Source organism: Macaca nemestrina, chromosome 5, assembly GCF_043159975.1.
Source record: "Macaca nemestrina isolate mMacNem1 chromosome 5, mMacNem.hap1, whole genome shotgun sequence".
Lineage (NCBI taxonomy): Eukaryota > Metazoa > Chordata > Mammalia > Primates > Cercopithecidae > Macaca > Macaca nemestrina.
Window position 1 is genome coordinate 1921418 of NC_092129.1, and position 16910 is coordinate 1938327.

General features: G+C 46.7%; 1 protein-coding gene across 19 annotated transcripts in view; it reads left to right on the forward strand.

Annotated features, from left to right (window-relative positions):
• LOC105487638 (WD repeat domain 27) overlaps positions 1 to 16910 on the forward strand; it is a 304221-nt gene that overhangs the window by 50551 nt on the left and 236760 nt on the right. For 17 of the 19 annotated variants that reach the window (XR_011623218.1, XR_011623221.1, XR_011623214.1 and 14 more), the window contains 6 exons: positions 1148 to 1245; positions 5816 to 5905; positions 11003 to 11124; positions 12584 to 12717; positions 14549 to 14646; positions 15998 to 16119. Coding sequence is in view for 9 of the 19 variants with exons in the window: in XM_071096160.1 (XP_070952261.1) it covers positions 1148 to 1245; positions 5816 to 5905; positions 11003 to 11124; positions 12584 to 12717; positions 14549 to 14646; positions 15998 to 16119 (664 nt within the window). In the remaining 10 variants the exon portion in view is untranslated. Of the gene's footprint in view, positions 1 to 1147; positions 1285 to 5815; positions 5906 to 11002; positions 11125 to 12583; positions 12718 to 14548; positions 14647 to 15997; positions 16120 to 16910 lie in introns of all 19 variants that reach the window. The other 2 variants (XR_011623219.1, XR_011623220.1) reach the window with 2 other exon arrangements.

Below are 16910 nucleotides of genomic sequence, written 5' to 3' on the forward strand. Positions count from 1 at the left end.
AGGTATAAGACCTTATATGTGTACATGTGTTTACGTACATATGTACACAGATATGTATATGAATATTATTTATATATTTTTTTAGCCAAATTTAATTCTTTCCTGTTAATTTTTCAGACATGGTCTGTTCTTACCACCCTAACAATTTTGAAATATTAAATTTTTGTTAAAATTTGGTTTAGAAAATGCCATAGCCAGTGCTCCTCCCTGTCATGCACGTGGATTGGGTGAAAACACTGGGGCCGTTATAGTGCCAGGTGCTCATTCTGAGTGGCCGTGGCCCGCGCCACTGGGGAGAACGCCTGTCCACGGGACTGGCTTCACACTGGCTGCGGCTCTGACTGTGGGCATGTCCTACAGACACCTGGGCCCCTTGTGACTGGACAGGGAAGAGCTTGGGGGACGTCTAGGGTCCCTCCCAGTCCTGGATTTAAGATTACATTGAGGAGAGATACGGGCGCGTTCACTGCGTTTTTCTGCAGCCTTGCTGCTGTTCCTGCCACGCTCTGCTTGATATTACACTTATGCTTGCAGCAAAATGCATCCAGGCCTTATGCAGATGAAGTGTGGCATCAGAGTTCCATTCAGCTCTGATTCTGTTGGTAATTTTTTCTGTGAGGGCCCCGCTTTCCAGACAGAGCGCGCTGCCTCTTCTGCATTTGGCTCTCGTGGGCCATCTGCTGAGAGCTGCTGGGCAGCAGTGGTGGCGAGGCCTCCAAATGCCACGCAGGGCCCAGGCGTGTTTATGGAAGGCATTGACATGTACCCAGAAGGCATCTGTGGATGTTGCCACCCACAGCGGCGTGAGACTGGAAAGCGAAATTTGTTTTCTGTTAGTGAGAACCCTCACCCCCAAATCGTCACAGTACTCACATCAGTTTATGTGAAACGCAAGAAATCCTTGCTGTTTTATATGTAAAATACATGTCTTTTTTGGCAATATGGAATGTAAGTCTATTTAAAAGATTTATTTCATGATTTTGAATGTAAGAGTCCAAATATAGACATATATAGATAAATTTTCAAGTTTACTGGAATACAATTATACATGTCGATGGGGGGAAGCCCACTTCATTTCCTGCTATGTTTTACTTCTGATCTCACTTTGAATGTCTCCCAATCGCTGTTACCTCTGGCCTTCCCTCAGGGAGCCGTACCCCGTGGAGTGCGCTGTGCCCACCAAGCCCGGCCCCCAGGTTGCCGCCGCCCCCACCTGCACACGCGTGTGCTGCCTCCAGTACTCAGGTGCGCCACGTCCCGCGGGAGCTGGGTAGCATTTCATTTGTAAGTCTTTTATTCTGTCCACTGTAAACGTTTTTCTATTGTATCATAATTGTAAATATATTTTTTAAAACGTTGGTTACTTGAAGTTGCATGGCATGGTTTGTGTCTGGATAAAAACTGAGACTCCGTTTCACTCGACTGTAGTGAGGGTGATCACTGGGCATCTTGCCCCTGCGTTGGCACAGAGACTGGCACTCACTCACTAGCAGCGAACTTGCTGTTCTGTGTCCAGCTCCTCCGGATTTTGCTCTCTGTGTGTCTGATCCCTCCTACAGAAGTGTTAAGGTGGGCCTGGTGGGAGGGCTTTGGCAGGCCGAGATGCTAACAGAGCAGTCGCTGCTTCCCTCTGGAGATGCGGTCTCTGCTCATGGGTAGGCTGGAGACGCCAGGCTGGGGATGACACTGCGCAGGCTGTGCACAGGATTCCTTCCTTACCAGACCCTCAGCCGGGCCCTTTTCCTGCAGGGCTGAGTGTGTCTCGGCTTCCGTGACAGTCGCCCTGTATCTCATGTATGTCCTGATAATGCCTTCATCAGGCTTCTCTTGGATCTCAGCAATTTTTTCTAAATAATGTTTGACAGAAGAGAGGAGCAGCTTGTGAGAGTGCCCTTGGCCTCTGCTAGGTAGTTCCAGCACTTGAACGCTTCTCAGAAGTGAGGTTTCCTTGCAGGTGAGCTGTGCCCTTGCCTGGGGCTGGACAGAAAGTCCTGTCTGGGCTGGTATCTTGTCCCACCCTCATGCCATCTGTCCAGAGGGTTGAGTCGCATAAGGGTTACCATTTACTACTCTGCTGAATTCCCTTTATTTTATTATATAATTGTAGCCAAAGAAGTTTTAAAATCATTTTCGGAAATTAGATAGGTAGTATTATCAGTAAATGTCCTTTTGATCTTTGATAGACTAGAACATTCCTTCAGTGTTATCGGCCTTCAAGTTTGAATATTGTGAGTGACATCTATAATTCCTTCCTTCCTTCCTTCCTTCCTTCCTTCCTTCCTTCCTTCCTTTCTTCCTTCCTTTCTTCCTTCCTTTCCTTCCTTCCTTCCTTCCTTTCCTTCCTTCCCTTCCCTCCCTCCCTCCCTCCCTCCCTCCCTTCCTTCCCTTCCCTCCCTCCCTCCCTCCCTCCCTTCCTTCCTTCCTTCCTTCCTCCCTCCCTCCCTCCCTCCCTCCCTCCCTCCCTCCCTCCCTCCCTCGGAGTCCCACTCTGTTGCCCAGGCTGGAGTGCAGTGGCACAATCTTGGCTCACTGCAATCTCCACCTCCTGGGTTCAAGCGATTCTCCTGCCTCAGCCTCCCGAGTAGCTGGGATTACAGGCATGCAGCACCATGCCCCGCTAATTTTTGTATTTTTCGTAGAGACGGGGTTTCGCCATGTTGGCCAGGCTGGTCTCAAACTCCTGACCTCAGGTGATCTTCCTGCCTCAGCCCCCCAAAGTGCTGGGATTACAGGCGTGAGCCACTGCACCCAGCTCTATCATTTATTTCTACCCTGTTTTCGGAAAATGTTTCAATGTAACTGCTTAGCTGAGTATGCCTCTGGACACTCTGCTGATTTGAGGCAGGCCCCGGGCCGTGTTTCAGGGGGTGTCCTGTCCTGAGTGAAGGGGCCTTTTGGGTACAGCTTTTCCTGTTCACAACCTCGTACAGCAGCCACACTCTCTCATCCTGCTGCTCATCCTGCTGTTCCTCTTCTGTTAAGAAAGGACGGCAAGGATAACAAAGGCAGCACCTTACAAAGTTGTTGGGTAGAGGATATGAGAAAGGATTAACACAGGGGCTGGCGCTGCAGACCCCCATGTCGATGTTAGTGTTTGTGTTTTAGAACCAGGTCAACTAGAAGTTCTCCTCTTGCCTGTGGTCAGTGTGACTCCTATGAATTAGGCTTTTCTACAGTGTGACTCCTGTGAACTAGGCTTTTGTGCAGTGTGACCCTGTGAACTAGGGTTTTCTACAGTGTGACCCTGTGAACTAGGCTTTTCTACAGTGTGACCCTGTGAACTCGGCTTTTCTACAGTGTCACCCTGTGAACTAGGCTTTTCTACAGTGTGACCCTATGAACTAGGGTTTTCTACAGTGTGACCCTATGAACTAGGGTTTTCTACAGCGTGACCCTGTGAACTCGGCTTTTCTACAGTGTGACCCTGTGAACTAGGGTTTTCTACAGTGTGACCCTGTGAACTAGGGTTTTCTACAGTGTGACCCTGTGAACTAGGCTTTTCTACAGTGTGACTCCTGTGAACTAGGCTTTTCTACAGTGTGACCCTGTGAACTAGGCTTTTCTACAGTGTGACCCTGTGAACTAGGCTTTTCTACAGTGTGACCCTGTGAACTCGCCTTTTCTACAGTGTGACCCTGTGAACTCGCCTTTTCTACAGTGTGACCCTATGAACTAGGCTTTTCTACAGTGTGACCCTGTGAACTAGGGTTTTCTACAGTGTGACCCTGTGAACTCGGCTTTTCTCCAGTGTGACCCTATGAACTAGGGTTTTCTGCAGTGTGACCCTGTGAACTAGGGTTTTCTGCAGTGTGACCCTGTGAACTAGGCTTTTCTACAGTGTGACCCTGTGAACTAGGCTTTTCTACAGTGTGACCCTGTGAACTAGGGTTTTCTACAGTGTGACCCTGTGAACTAGGGTTTTCTACAGTGTGACCCTGTGAACTAGGCTTTTCTACAGTGTGACCCTGTGAACTAGGCTTTTCTACAGTGTGACCCTGTGAACTAGGCTTTTCTACAGTGTGACCCTGTGAACTCGGCTTTTCTCCAGTGTGACCCTGTGAACTAGGCTTTTCTACAGTGTGACCCTATGAACTAGGCTTTTCTACAGTGTGACCCTGTGAACTAGGCTTTTCTACAGTGTGACCCTATGAACTAGGGTTTTCTACAGTGTGACCCTGTGAACTCACCTTTTCTACAGTGTGACCCTATGAACTAGGGTTTTCTACAGTGTGACCCTGTGAACTAGGGTTTTCTACAGTGTGACCCTGTGAACTAGGCTTTTCTACAGTGTGACCCTGTGAACTAGGCTTTTCTACAGTGTGACCCTGTGAACTAGGCTTTTCTACAGTGTGACCCTGTGAACTAGGCTTTTCTACAGTGTGACCCTGTGAACTCGCCTTTTCCACAGTGTGACCCTGTGAAGTAGCCTTTTCTACAGTGTGACCCTGTGAACTAGGCTTTTCTACAGTGTGACCCTGTGAACTAGGGTTTTCTACAGTGTGACCCTGTGAACTAGGCTTTTCTACAGTGTGACCCTATGAACTAGGGTTTTCTACAGTGTGACCCTATGAACTCGCCTTTTCTACAGTGTGACCCTGTGAACTCGCCTTTTCTACAGTGTGACCCTGTGAACTCGGCTTTTCTACAGTGTGACCCTGTGAACTAGGGTTTTCTACAGTGTGACCCTGTGAACTAGGGTTTTCTACAGTGTGACCCTGTGAACTAGGGTTTTCTACAGTGTGACCCTGTGAACTAGGCTTTTCTACAGTGTGACCCTGTGAACTAGGCTTTTCTACAGTGTGACCCTGTGAACTAGGCTTTTCTACAGTGTGACCCTGTGAACTAGGCTTTTCTACAGTGTGACCCTGTGAACTAGGGTTTTCTACAGTGTGACCCTGTGAACTAGGCTTTTCTACAGTGTGACCCTATGAACTAGGGTTTTCTACAGTGTGACCCTATGAACTCGCCTTTTCTACAGTGTGACCCTGTGAACTCGCCTTTTCTACAGTGTGACCCTGTGAACTAGGGTTTTCTACAGTGTGACCCTGTGAACTAGGGTTTTCTACAGTGTGACCCTGTGAACTCGCCTTTTCTACAGTGTGACCCTGTGAACTCGCCTTTTCTACAGTGTGACCCTATGAACTAGGGTTTTCTACAGTGTGACCCTGTGAACTAGGGTTTTCTACAGTGTGACCCTGTGAACTCGGCTTTTCTCCAGTGTGACCCTATGAACTAGGGTTTTCTGCAGTGTGACCCTGTGAACTAGGGTTTTCTACAGTGTGACCCTGTGAACTAGGCTTTCTACAGTATGACCCTGTGAACTAGGCTTTTCTACAGTGTGACCCTGTGAACTAGGCTTTTCTACCTGTGACTCCTGTGAACTCGGCTTTTCTACAGTGTGACCCTGTGAACTAGGCTTTTCTACAGTGTGACCCTGTGAACTAGGCTTTTCTACAGTGTGACCCTGTGAACTAGGGTTTTCTACAGTGTGACTCTGTGAACTAGGCTTTTCTACAGTGTGACCCTGTGAATTCGCCTTTTCTACAGTGTGACCCTGTGAACTCGCCTTTTCTACAGTGTGACCCTGTGAACTAGGCTTTTCTACAGTGTGACCCTGTGAATTCGCCTTTTCTACAGTGTGACCCTGTGAACTCGCCTTTTCTACAGTGTGACCCTGTGAACTAGGCTTTTCTACAGTGTGACCCTGTGAACTAGGCTTTTCTACATTGTGACCCTGTGAACTTGGCTTTTCTACAGTGTGACTCCTACGTATTAGGCTTTTCTAAGAGGTCTTTTTTTTTTATTCTTTTAACAGGAGATGGGCAGTGGCTGGCCTGTGGGTTGTCCAACCATCTGTCACTCGTTTTTGGTGCCAGCCTGACTGGGACACCTGCTGTGTTTTCAGGTAAAACATGTCTTAATTTCCGTCGGTATGAACTTAAGGATGGGTCTCACTTGGATCCTGGTTGTCAGTTGCTAAAGGACACTTGTTTCCTTCAGGACATCAGCAGAACAAAACCACAGCTTGAATTGGGGTCTAAACTGGATTCACTGAGATCTTAAACCAAACAGGGTAAACATTACTCATGAGAACAGCGTGGCAGCACTTCCGTGGCTGGTGCCCTGGAGGGCAAGAGCCAATCATCTGTAGAGTTTTAGGGGAGTGAGTGAAGTTGAATCTTAAATAATTTAAATATATTTAATTAATGTAATCAAAAGGCATACAGTTGAAATACATTTTGAAATTTAATAGGGTTTGTACATAGGGATTTTTATAAATGTAACAAAGCAAACTATTTTCCTTTAAAAGTAGATCTGAGAGAAACAGTATTAAAATTATGACCGTTTCAACTCATAACTGGGACATATATTTGATTCCTAATTCTAATTCCATAAAACCTGATAGCTGTTCGTTAGGGTCCTGATACTGCTTGCCTCAGAACTTACACTTGGTAGATATTTTAACCAAAGCACAGAAACAACAAAAAATATCTCACTAGTCCTTCTGTTTTATACAGGTTTAGCATCCCTAATCCAAAATTCTGAAATCCAAATACCCCGAAATCCAGAACGCTCTGAGTGCCGACATAATACCGAGGAGATGCCCGTTGAAGCATCTCAGATTTCGGATTTTCGGGTTAGGGTTGCTTACCTGCCCTAATGCAAATATTCCACAATCGGAAAGAATGGGAAATCCAAAACACCTCTAATCCCACGCATTGTGAATATGGGACACTCAGCCCGTCGTGTGACCACCCCAAGGGCAGTCGTTAGGAAACACGGAGGTGGGGCCGAGTGGGGCTGAGATGGGGACAGAGGCAGCAGGAGCCAGGCCGAGGTAAGGCCACATCTGGGAGCAGATGAGCGCCCCCAGTGACTCCGGCCTCACGCCCTCTGCTTGCTAATGCCTGGGGCCAGGTCTCGGAGGCCCCCAAGGGCAGGCAGAGCTGGACTCGGCTCCTGCATGAGCAAAGCTGCCGCCCCTGCATGGTCTAGGCAGAGCACAGTTCTCCGGTCTTGGCCTGGATGCCACCCTTGCCCTTCAAGCCCCTTGCTCCTGGTCCCACCCCGCATCTATCCGGCAGCCTCAGAATCTTCACCATGCGCCCGGGAGCCCTGAGCCGCCTGTTTCGTTGATTGATAGGAGTGGTTGTTCTGTTGACCGTGGATGTTTCCCTGTGTATTTTATTGTTGGAAAAAGGGCTTCTCACTGAACTAAGAAAATGCAGTGGTTTTTCAAATTCATCTTTACAAAAACTTGCTCTGTTTCTGTGTGGGGGAAAAGTGCCACATTTACCCATCTCAACTGCACAGGCCACATCGTTTCACTGTGGGTGTGTAAGGTTTAATAGTGACATCGCTCAGTGTTGAAAATGTGACTGGTCTCTCAGCACCTGCTCAGAACACAGAAAAATGAGTGTCTTCATTTCCATTATGATCTGGGACAAATAAGTATAAATTCAAATTTCCTCCTGGAGAGTTCAGGGGCCTCTGAGCACAGAGTCAGGTAGCACATCCTATCCTGAAAACCATTGAGAGCAACCGTATTTAATTTAATAAAGGAGTTATGTGTTTCTGCTTTAGATTATAGAATTTTTCCTATCAAAAATTGTGTCTAGTCCAAAGACAGGTACTTGAGTCCCAGGCCTTCCGCCAAGCATGTGCCTGGCACAGAGTAGATTCTCAGCGATACGGGATGGCGGGTTCTGAGCGCGCCGCGCAGGAGAGCTGCATCGTCTGTACGCGCCCTGGAGCCAGTGGTGATCGTTGTGAAGTTCTGGGGTCAGGCATTTCGGAAGATTAAATCTAAAACTGCATTACAGATAGTGGAGTTGTATAAAAACGAAATCTTTGTCAAAGTATGAAGTGAAGATCTGTGTCTCTCCTGTTCCTGAGCTTTTGGTTTGGCTCGAGCTGTGCCGAGTGGTTTCTGCTCTTCTCTGAGCGGAGACTGCACACGCTGGCCTCCGTGCTGCTTATGTCCCTGAGCGGAGACTGCACACGCTGGCCTCCATGCTGCTTATGTCCCCACACTCTTGACTGCTTCCCCAACACAGGGCTGCATCCAAAGGAAGTCTAGGTCCAGAGGTCTCAAGCTCTGACATAGGCCATGCATGGTGGCTCACGCCTGTAATCCCAGCACTTTGGGAGGCTGAGGTGGATGAATCACTTGAGGTCAGGAGTTCGAGACCAGCCTGGCCAACATGGCAAAACTCTTTCTCTGCTAAAAAATACAAAAATTAGCTGGGCATGGTGGAGGGCGCCTGTAATCCCAGCTACTCAGGGGGCTGACGCACGAGAATCGCTTGAACCCAGGAAAATCGCTTGAACCGCAGAGGTTGCAGTGAGCCGAGATGGCACCACTGCACTATAGCCTGGGTGACAGAGCAAAACTCTGTCTCAAACAAACAAACAAACAAAATCCTGACCTAGACAGGGTTTTAGAATCCTTTTCACTGTGTTTCTGAAGCTCCTCATCTCATCACACACACCACAGGGGAAACTGGTCAATTGAAAAGAGGAGGGAGGCCTTCCGTACAGTGAGGAGGTGGTGGGGAGAGAGAGGAAGAGGCACCCGTGTGGTCCCCCAGGGGCACGTTGCTTCGTGGGGATGGGCCTTGCCTGCGGTGATTCGTCTTCGATGCACCCTGTGGCCACAGCACTTCACGCATGTGTCTGGGGCTGGAGCGTGGGAGAGAAGGGGGATCCCACCTTTGGCAAGTTCTAAGGAATTGCCGTTGTTTTCATCCTGGGAGTGGAAGTCCGTCCCTGACACTTGAGATGAAGGACCAGGCCAATTTGTCAGGACTGAGCAGAAGGTGGCACTTTGCAATCCCTGTATTGCCGGTGCCTCTGCTGGCCTTGGTGGCTTAGTGGACCACTGGGCCCCCAGCAGATGCTGTGCTCATAGGAGGAGGTGGGAAGGACGAGAAAAACATTCTCTGTCTCACGAAGAAGGAAGAGCGTGGGTCGCGGTAACTTCACCCTCCCTCCTGTGTGACCTCCTGCGGCCTCTTGCAGCCTGTGGGTCAGGCAGTGGAGGCTGTTCTGAGCTTGATATTGGAAGAGAGTGGGCCACACGGCTGGTAATGGAGTGACTTCTGAGGTCAGTCACTGGGCAGAAGCGTCAGGCCCTTCTCACTGGGAGGACGCCCTTATGGCCCAGGCTGCCTGGACCAGGCCCTGCAGCAGGTGTCTGAACCTGTGATATTCTCGGATGGTGCGGAGCTGTGGACGCCACTGGTGTTCAGTACGAGCAGCATGGGTGGCATCTGTTAATGGCAGTCATGAACTGGACTTTCCTTTGAGTCTTGTGGCTGCTGTTAGCTGAGCAGCAGTGAGGAGTGTTTGGAGCTTTCCTTAACCAGCCTCTGTACTTTTGCTAAAACTGCCAGAACTCTACACGTGAGGGCAGCAAAGCTATTTCACGTTTTTCTGCGCTGTAAATTTCTGCTCTGCGTTTCCTGGCGTCCTGTTGCAGAACTGAGTTATGTTCTTAAAATTACATCTTTCCTGGTGTTCCCGTCTTTTTACGCTGGTTCCCTGACAGATGTGATGTAGTGAGATAGCAGTTCCTTGTCCGGTCTACAAATTGTGATGCGTGATTCACGTGCTGAGGCCCGCAGGAAGGGGCCTTCTGCTCCATGGGAAGATCCCGGCTACAGCAGGAATTTTCTCGGGAGTTGTAGTTACCCATCCCCTGTGATTTTAATCACAAAGTGCTTAGCTATGGAGGTGAAATGGGGTCGCTGAGCAGGTCTGGGGTCATTTGTTGTCAGGAAGCAGGAGTGAGGCTGCCCTCAGTTTTCTCCTTGCCGTCCCAGCCCGGGTCCTCCGGGGTGGGGGGAGTCAGAGGCTGCAGGGCTGGGCGTGGCCTCTCCTTGTCCTCACCTCCCCACCTCCTCCCCTCTCGCCCTCCTCACCGTGACGCCTGGCTTTCGCTCCAGGGTCGACCTCTGAGGAGAAGCACATCCCTGGTCATCTTCGCTTTCTCCTTTCCTCTGCGTCCGCCGCTTGTTAGAACCGTCAGGTGGTGGCAGCTGAGAGACTGTTTGAAGACGCCTCCCGGCCTGACAGCCGTTCTAGGGGTTATGAGGCAAGACAGGTCCAGAAACCAGCACGGGCTCAGGGCCTGGGCCCCAGGGTTAGGCTGGGGGTAGGATGAGGTGGGGTGTAGGATGAGGTGGGGAGTAGGATGAGGTGGGGGGTAGGATGAGGTGGGGAGTAGGATGAGGTAGGGGGACAGAAAAGCTCTTACAGGTGTATGAAATAAAGGCTGTTTGCCTCGTCGCCTACCTTAGTTTCATATCAGAGCAGCACACACTGCCGACATTCAGACGCCTGAAGACCAGCATCGGCGCTCTCAGAAATCAGCATCCAAGCAGCCATTGTGAGTTTAGACAAAACTTTTCAAATCTGTCAGAACAAATGATCGACTTATATGTGTGTGCTCAGGGATTTTTTTTTCACTTTTTTCTTCAGTGTTGATGGCAGTTCTTTAAAATCCGGATGCATTATCATGGAGTCCACAGATTTCTATACTGTAGTTTATAATACTAACTGTTATCATGTTCTTCTCTGATAACATACACTCACAGATGCACACATGATGTTGAACTTCTTAGTTTAAGAAATGCGAGGTTTTACACTGCCTGGCCGAGGCATTCAATCACACTCCAAACCTCAGCACCACACAATACACGCTCCTAACAAACCCACACCTGCACCTCCTGAATCTAAAATAAAAGTTGAACAAAATGGAACATGAGTCTTTAGAGCAGCTGCCTTCAGAAGCCACATTGAGTCTCTACTGAAGGGAGATGGTGTACCTGGCCTCAGGCTCTGCGGCCTCACTGTGGCCAGGAGAAGCCTCCTGGCGCGCCCCTTATTACTTGACAAATGCTGTTCCGGTTGTGTTGTATGAAAGTACCAGATAAGCAGCACTCAGTCAAAACTGATACTAACAGTAGAAATAGTCACCCTCTCTGGTCATTCCTGTTAGGTCACGACGGGGCGGTGAACACCGTGTGCTGGAGCCAGGACCGGAGGTGGCTGCTCTCTGCGGCCCAGGATGGGACCCTGCGGGTGTGGTCAGCTCGTGGGGCAGAGCTGGCACTGCTTCTGGTAATGGACGGTCACCTCTGCCATGGGCAGTCATTTCCGAAGGAGCTGAGAGCTTCTCAAAAGTCTCATTTTACCTTAACAGGAGATGAGGAAAGGGACATAAGCCAAGAGTTTGCTTTAGAAAAGTTATTGATTAAAAGTTATTGCTTCAATGCAATAAACATTATTGATTAGTTTTTTAAATGTGTGTCTACATGTATATATTCACACGCACTCAATAGGCACATGCATATAGATGCATACACATATGCACACTTACTTGCCACATATTCACATGCATGCAGTAGGCACACGCATATAGATGCATATGCATGTGCACACTTACATGTTTGCCACATATTCACACACGTGCAATAAGCACATATGATATAGATGCATACACATGCATGCACTTACATACTTACCACATATTCAGATGCACACAATAGGCACACGCATGTAGATGCATACTCATGCGCACACTTACATACTTGCCACATATCCACATGCACACAGTAGGCACACACGCATATAGATGCATGCACACGCGCACACTTACATACTTGTCACGTGCGCGCATACATTCATATGCTTAAATCTATCCTTATGTTTGTGATGGTCTGCGAATGCCACATGATTAATACTGAAACATTTGAAGAATTTAAAATATTGATTCAATGTGATTTCGTAGACCAGAAGCAAAATGGCCAAGGGGCTATTATGTGGGGGAAGTATATTTTAGGAAGAAGAGTGACTTGTTTTGATGAACTTACATGAGATCATTTGGGAGCGGAACAGGAAAGGAGACACAGGAAGATGATAACCTTATGACTAGGACAGGGAAAGAAAAGGAAATGGTAGGAAACTCACCTTCAAATCATGAAATTATGAGCAGGTGACTTGCGAAGAAGGTAACATAAAAAGCAGTCGCATTTTCAAAGATGTTGGCATTTATTTTCTATGGGTGTTTTATAGAAAGGGGATTGAAGATGAGAAAGACAAGAAAGGCAGTGTCAGTTAAGGAACACCCAGGGCCTCTCTGAAGGTGAAGCATTTGGCAGCAGCTTCAGGAAGTAGTTTGCTGAGAGCTGTGGATGCCGTCCGCTTGCTCTGTGTCATAACATGTTTGCTTGTGAGGTCTAAATTTGAGAGCAGACACCTCAGAACTACATTTTAAAACAGTTTAAATTTCAGCTTTAATAAAATCCTTGCTACTTAGTATGTTTACTGCTGAGTTTCAATTCTAAAGTTGTTAAATGGCTGGAATTCAAAGCATTCATTACAGTGAAATTTTAATCATATAATACCTTTCAGAAGTAGTAGGCAGAAACAAAAATTGTAGATCGGGTCTAACAAAGTATATGTACGCATTTAGAATAAATAGATGTTGGGTTTTAAGAAGAAATAATTTTATGTTTAGAGCAGTAGTGTTTTTGTTAACATTTATCGTATTGACAGTAATTACTGGTTTGCATTACAGGGCAGAGACATGTCTTCTAAACCGATACAGTCTGCACAGTTTTATTATATAGATGCCTTTATATTGTTATCGTCTGGCCCTGAATTTCAGCTACTGAAGTATCATATTGACACTTGCAAAGATGAGATGAAGAGGTAGGCACCCCTCCACCCTGTGCATTAGTTTTAGATCAGAGGAAGCCGTTTCAATAATGTGATGTTGAAAAGGTATTTACATTTTAAAAAGTTGCCCCAAATTTAATAATGACCTCATATCACTAAACTGCTGATGAGAGGGAATTACCCAGATCCTACGCATTTTAAACCTTCCTTTGTATTACTACGTGGGGGGCCTTTGGCATGACAGAATGCGAGAATCTGGGGGATTTGAGAAACCTCAGTTATCATCTCGGCTCTGCAGCTATTGAAGTGATGTTATGTGGAACAAATACTATTGATAATACAAAGTTAAATTATGAACTATTTCAAATATATACATATATATGGGGAATAATAAATATCTCCTTAGCTACACTTAGCTTGGACAAGTATTAACATTTCACTGTCTTTGTTTTCCAGAATTTTTAAAGAAATAAAATATTACAGAGGGAATTAGGAACCCGTCTGCCAGTCCTGTCTGCTTCCCTTTTCTTTCCTTTTGAGATTGGCGTATTTGCTTCTTGGTCGTAGTTTTATATTTTTGCTGTATCTCTATGTATTCATGTCATTTTTTTTTTTTTTTTTGAGTGTAACATAAGCGCACCTTTCTTAATCAAAGTTATGTTTCTGAGATGTGTGACTTCAGTTTGTTAATTGGGGCGAGTGCCCTGCGGGCAGAATGGGCACCGCGTCTGCCTGCTTCTCCCATGGAGGGACGTCGGGTTGGGACCTGCAAAGGGTTGGGTCTCCCAGCCAATAGACGGGCTTGCAGGGAATCCCTGGTCTCAATGAGAGCGTCCCCACTCTCATCTGTCCCGTGTCACAGCTTCCCAGGAGTGACTTCTGGCCTGTGCTGGGGCAGGTTGTACACAGAGGAAGGGCTCCAGGACCCAGCAGCTCCCTCCTGTGGCCCCTCCCTCAGCCTTGTCTTCAGAGATGCCTGGGACTTTCAGTCCTAAAGTTTGTTCGTTTGTTTGTTTGTTTGTTTTTGAGATGGAGTCTCGCTCTGTCGCCAGGCTGAAATGCAGTGGTGAGATCTTGGCTCACCACAACCTCCGCCTCCCAGGTTCAAGTGATTGTCCTGCCTCAGCCTCCCGAGTAGCTGGGATTACAGGCGCCCCCCACCACACCTGGCTAATTTTTGTACTTTTAGTAGAGACAAGGTTTCACTATGTTGGTCAGGCTGGTCTCGAACTTCTGACCTCATGATCTGTGTGCCTCGGCCTCTCAAAGTGCTGGGATTACAGGTGTGAGCCACCACACCTGGCCTGAAGTTTATTTTTACTTACCGGGAGGGAGCTTCATAGGTCAGCTCATGTCACAGGCTTCCTGTCTCAGCTGGCACAGCCCTTTACCCCTGAGAGTTGGCAGCTTCTCTTCTTGTTCTCGCCTCCTCTTTCTGATCTTGTGGAACTTTCTCTTAGAGATCACTTTGCAGCCACTTCAGCTGGGTTTCGGGAGGTAGCGAAGCTGAAGCATGTGTTCAGTTACATGTAGCGGGAGATGGGTAGGTTTTTCTAAGGCATACACGGAAACACCCTATACTAAAAGGCTGGTGCATTTGACCACAGGCTGAAGAAGGAGGAGGAGGTGGGGGATCTTTCATATGTCAGAAATCACCACAAATAATTAGATGTTAATAGAAAAACAGGTTTTTCCCCTAAAGAAAAATCAAGGTAGCTAATTCACTTTTTCCCTCAGTATCATAAAATGTGACTTTTAAAGTGATATGAAAACTTTCTTTTCATGTTTAATGTTTTTAAACATAAGATATTTAGTGTAGTGGAAGGAAAGCAAGAAGATTGATCATCTTGATTTTCTCTTCCAGATATAAACAGAAGAGCAAGTCCAAGCTGATTTGCAGGCTCTCCACGACGGGTGCAGTAGACGTGACCAGTCTATCGGCAGTCAACGACTTTTATTCCCGTATCCTTTCTCCCAGATCCCGGTAGGGTTTTACGCCCTGAGTGTCATTCCTCTGGCAGAGGTGTGTGCTGAGCATCTCATGAGTGTCAGGCATTGTGTGAGGCTCCGGGAATACACGGACCCTTCTCATGGAGCTCGCTGTCCTTGTGTTAATTGTACGTGTTAATAATGCATCTCAATATTCAGAAAGGGCCTCAAGGGAAGAAGAAACCTGAGTGCCGCATAGCTCATGCCGTCCAGCAGGTGGGCTGACCTGGTACTTCTGCTCTGGACTTTGTTGACTAATGTCTAGTAATTTAGTTATTCTATCTCATCTGCAGAGCTGGCAAAAATCATAGCAGTTGCTGTTCAAAATAATATGAAATGGAATCCAGAACTTTAATTTTTGAGATTTTTATGGCTAACACCATTGCTTTTAATTTTCAAAGTTGATTTTAATTTATTTAGGGGAAAAGCTCCAGATCTTTAGGAATTCATTGTATAAAGTTTTAATTTACTCAAAGTTCAGTCTAAGTTGAACTCTATTGGAGGGTTTTATAGTTGAACTAAAAGTGGTAGGAGGTTGTAGTATGTTTTAGTTAGAAATGTGGTAATTTCATGCTAGAATTGGTGCTAAAATACCTAGCAGAAATAAGAAAGATGTCATTAGGATTACTTTAGCTTAAATGATGGTTTCTGGAATACAAGGATACTAGAGTCAAGAGTAATCCAGCGCTAACACCAGCATTACGGGTCTCTTGACTCCAGTGCACCTGTGTTCCCACCACATATGCTCATTACTGCAGCATTCGGGGCTGAGCACTGAGGCCTGGGGGGTGCTGGTGGTCACACGAGCCCTAAATGTATACATTGCTCCTCATAGGTCAAGTTTATGAAGCATGTCACGGTCACCTGCCAACATGGCACTGTCTGGGCTGTGTCTCCCCTCGTGAGACCTGCCCCAGGTGCTGTCACCCACTCTGTGGGTCTGTCTAATCTTAGTTCAGTCCTTTCTTCTGAGTGCAGTGTCTACATATTCAATTATTTGACATCTGATTTGGGTGTTTCATGGGCATCTCAAATACCACGTATCTAAAGCTGGAACTCCCACTTCAAAACAGGCACTGTGGTGGTCTCCCTTTCCCTAAGCAGCCCCCCACCTCCGCCCACCTGCTCTTGCCAATGCCTGGGGCCAGATGGGGTGGCGCTGGAGTGGGCTCAGGACGTTTCAGGCGGAACTTCAGAAATTCTTAACTAGTCATCCATTCTTGAGTCTTCTAATATTCCGAAGTTTTTATTAGTAAAAGAGATGGACTGTCCCTTCCCCATGGGTATGAGTGTGGAGAGGAGCTCCCTAACTGGATTATCGCAGACATCGTTCTCGCAGCTGGCCGGAACAGGACCGTGGAAGTATTCGACCTCAACGCCGGCTGCAGTGCAGCGGTGATAGCAGAAGCCCACTCACGGCCTGTCCATCAAATCTGCCAAAATAAAGTGAGTCAGTTTTTGGATAATATACGTCATCTGTACAACTGTGTGTTTAAAGCATTTCACAGATACAAATGTATGATGCCATTTTAGCAGTGTTTGCTACCAAATTCAATGTTAATGTTTATTGATCATTAGATTATTCGAAGCCTTGATGTTTGGCCCTAGGACATACTTTAGTATCATGTTGAATGTTAAGTTTTGTACTTTTGTGTTTGACTATTTTATGGGCTCATACTAAGATTTTACTAGGAAAACATTCTCACATAAAACTTGATAGGGTTGCATATTTTCAGCAATAGTGGATTGCATAGTAGACACATTGGTTCTATGGCCTGTGGGGCAGCCTTGCTAAATCAATAGCTTTTTTTGAAGGTGGAGGCTGTTGGATACAGCCAGTCCATTTTGACAGAGACAAAGTTTACAAATATCCACAGCGATGGGTTCAAGGGTTGGCATTACAGGGCAGCCATTTGATGAGTTCATTGTCTGATAGCTGCATGGTTCAAAAGACACTTGGTTACTCAAGAGGGGGTCTAAGTCTTGGGAACAAAACTACATTTCTTAGGACTAAAACTGTTATTTTGGTTGTTGATATGCCCAGAAAGGTTTTCCAAGTCAGGGATTTAACTTACAATGCATCTGGCATTTATATTACGATTGAGGGTATCATTTTGCTAAGTGAAGTATTGCAATGTTGGTTAAACAGACTTTGTTGTCCACAGGTTAACATATTTTGCATCTTTTTTTTTTTTTTTTTTTTTGAGACAAAGTCTCTGTCACCCAGGCAGAAGTGC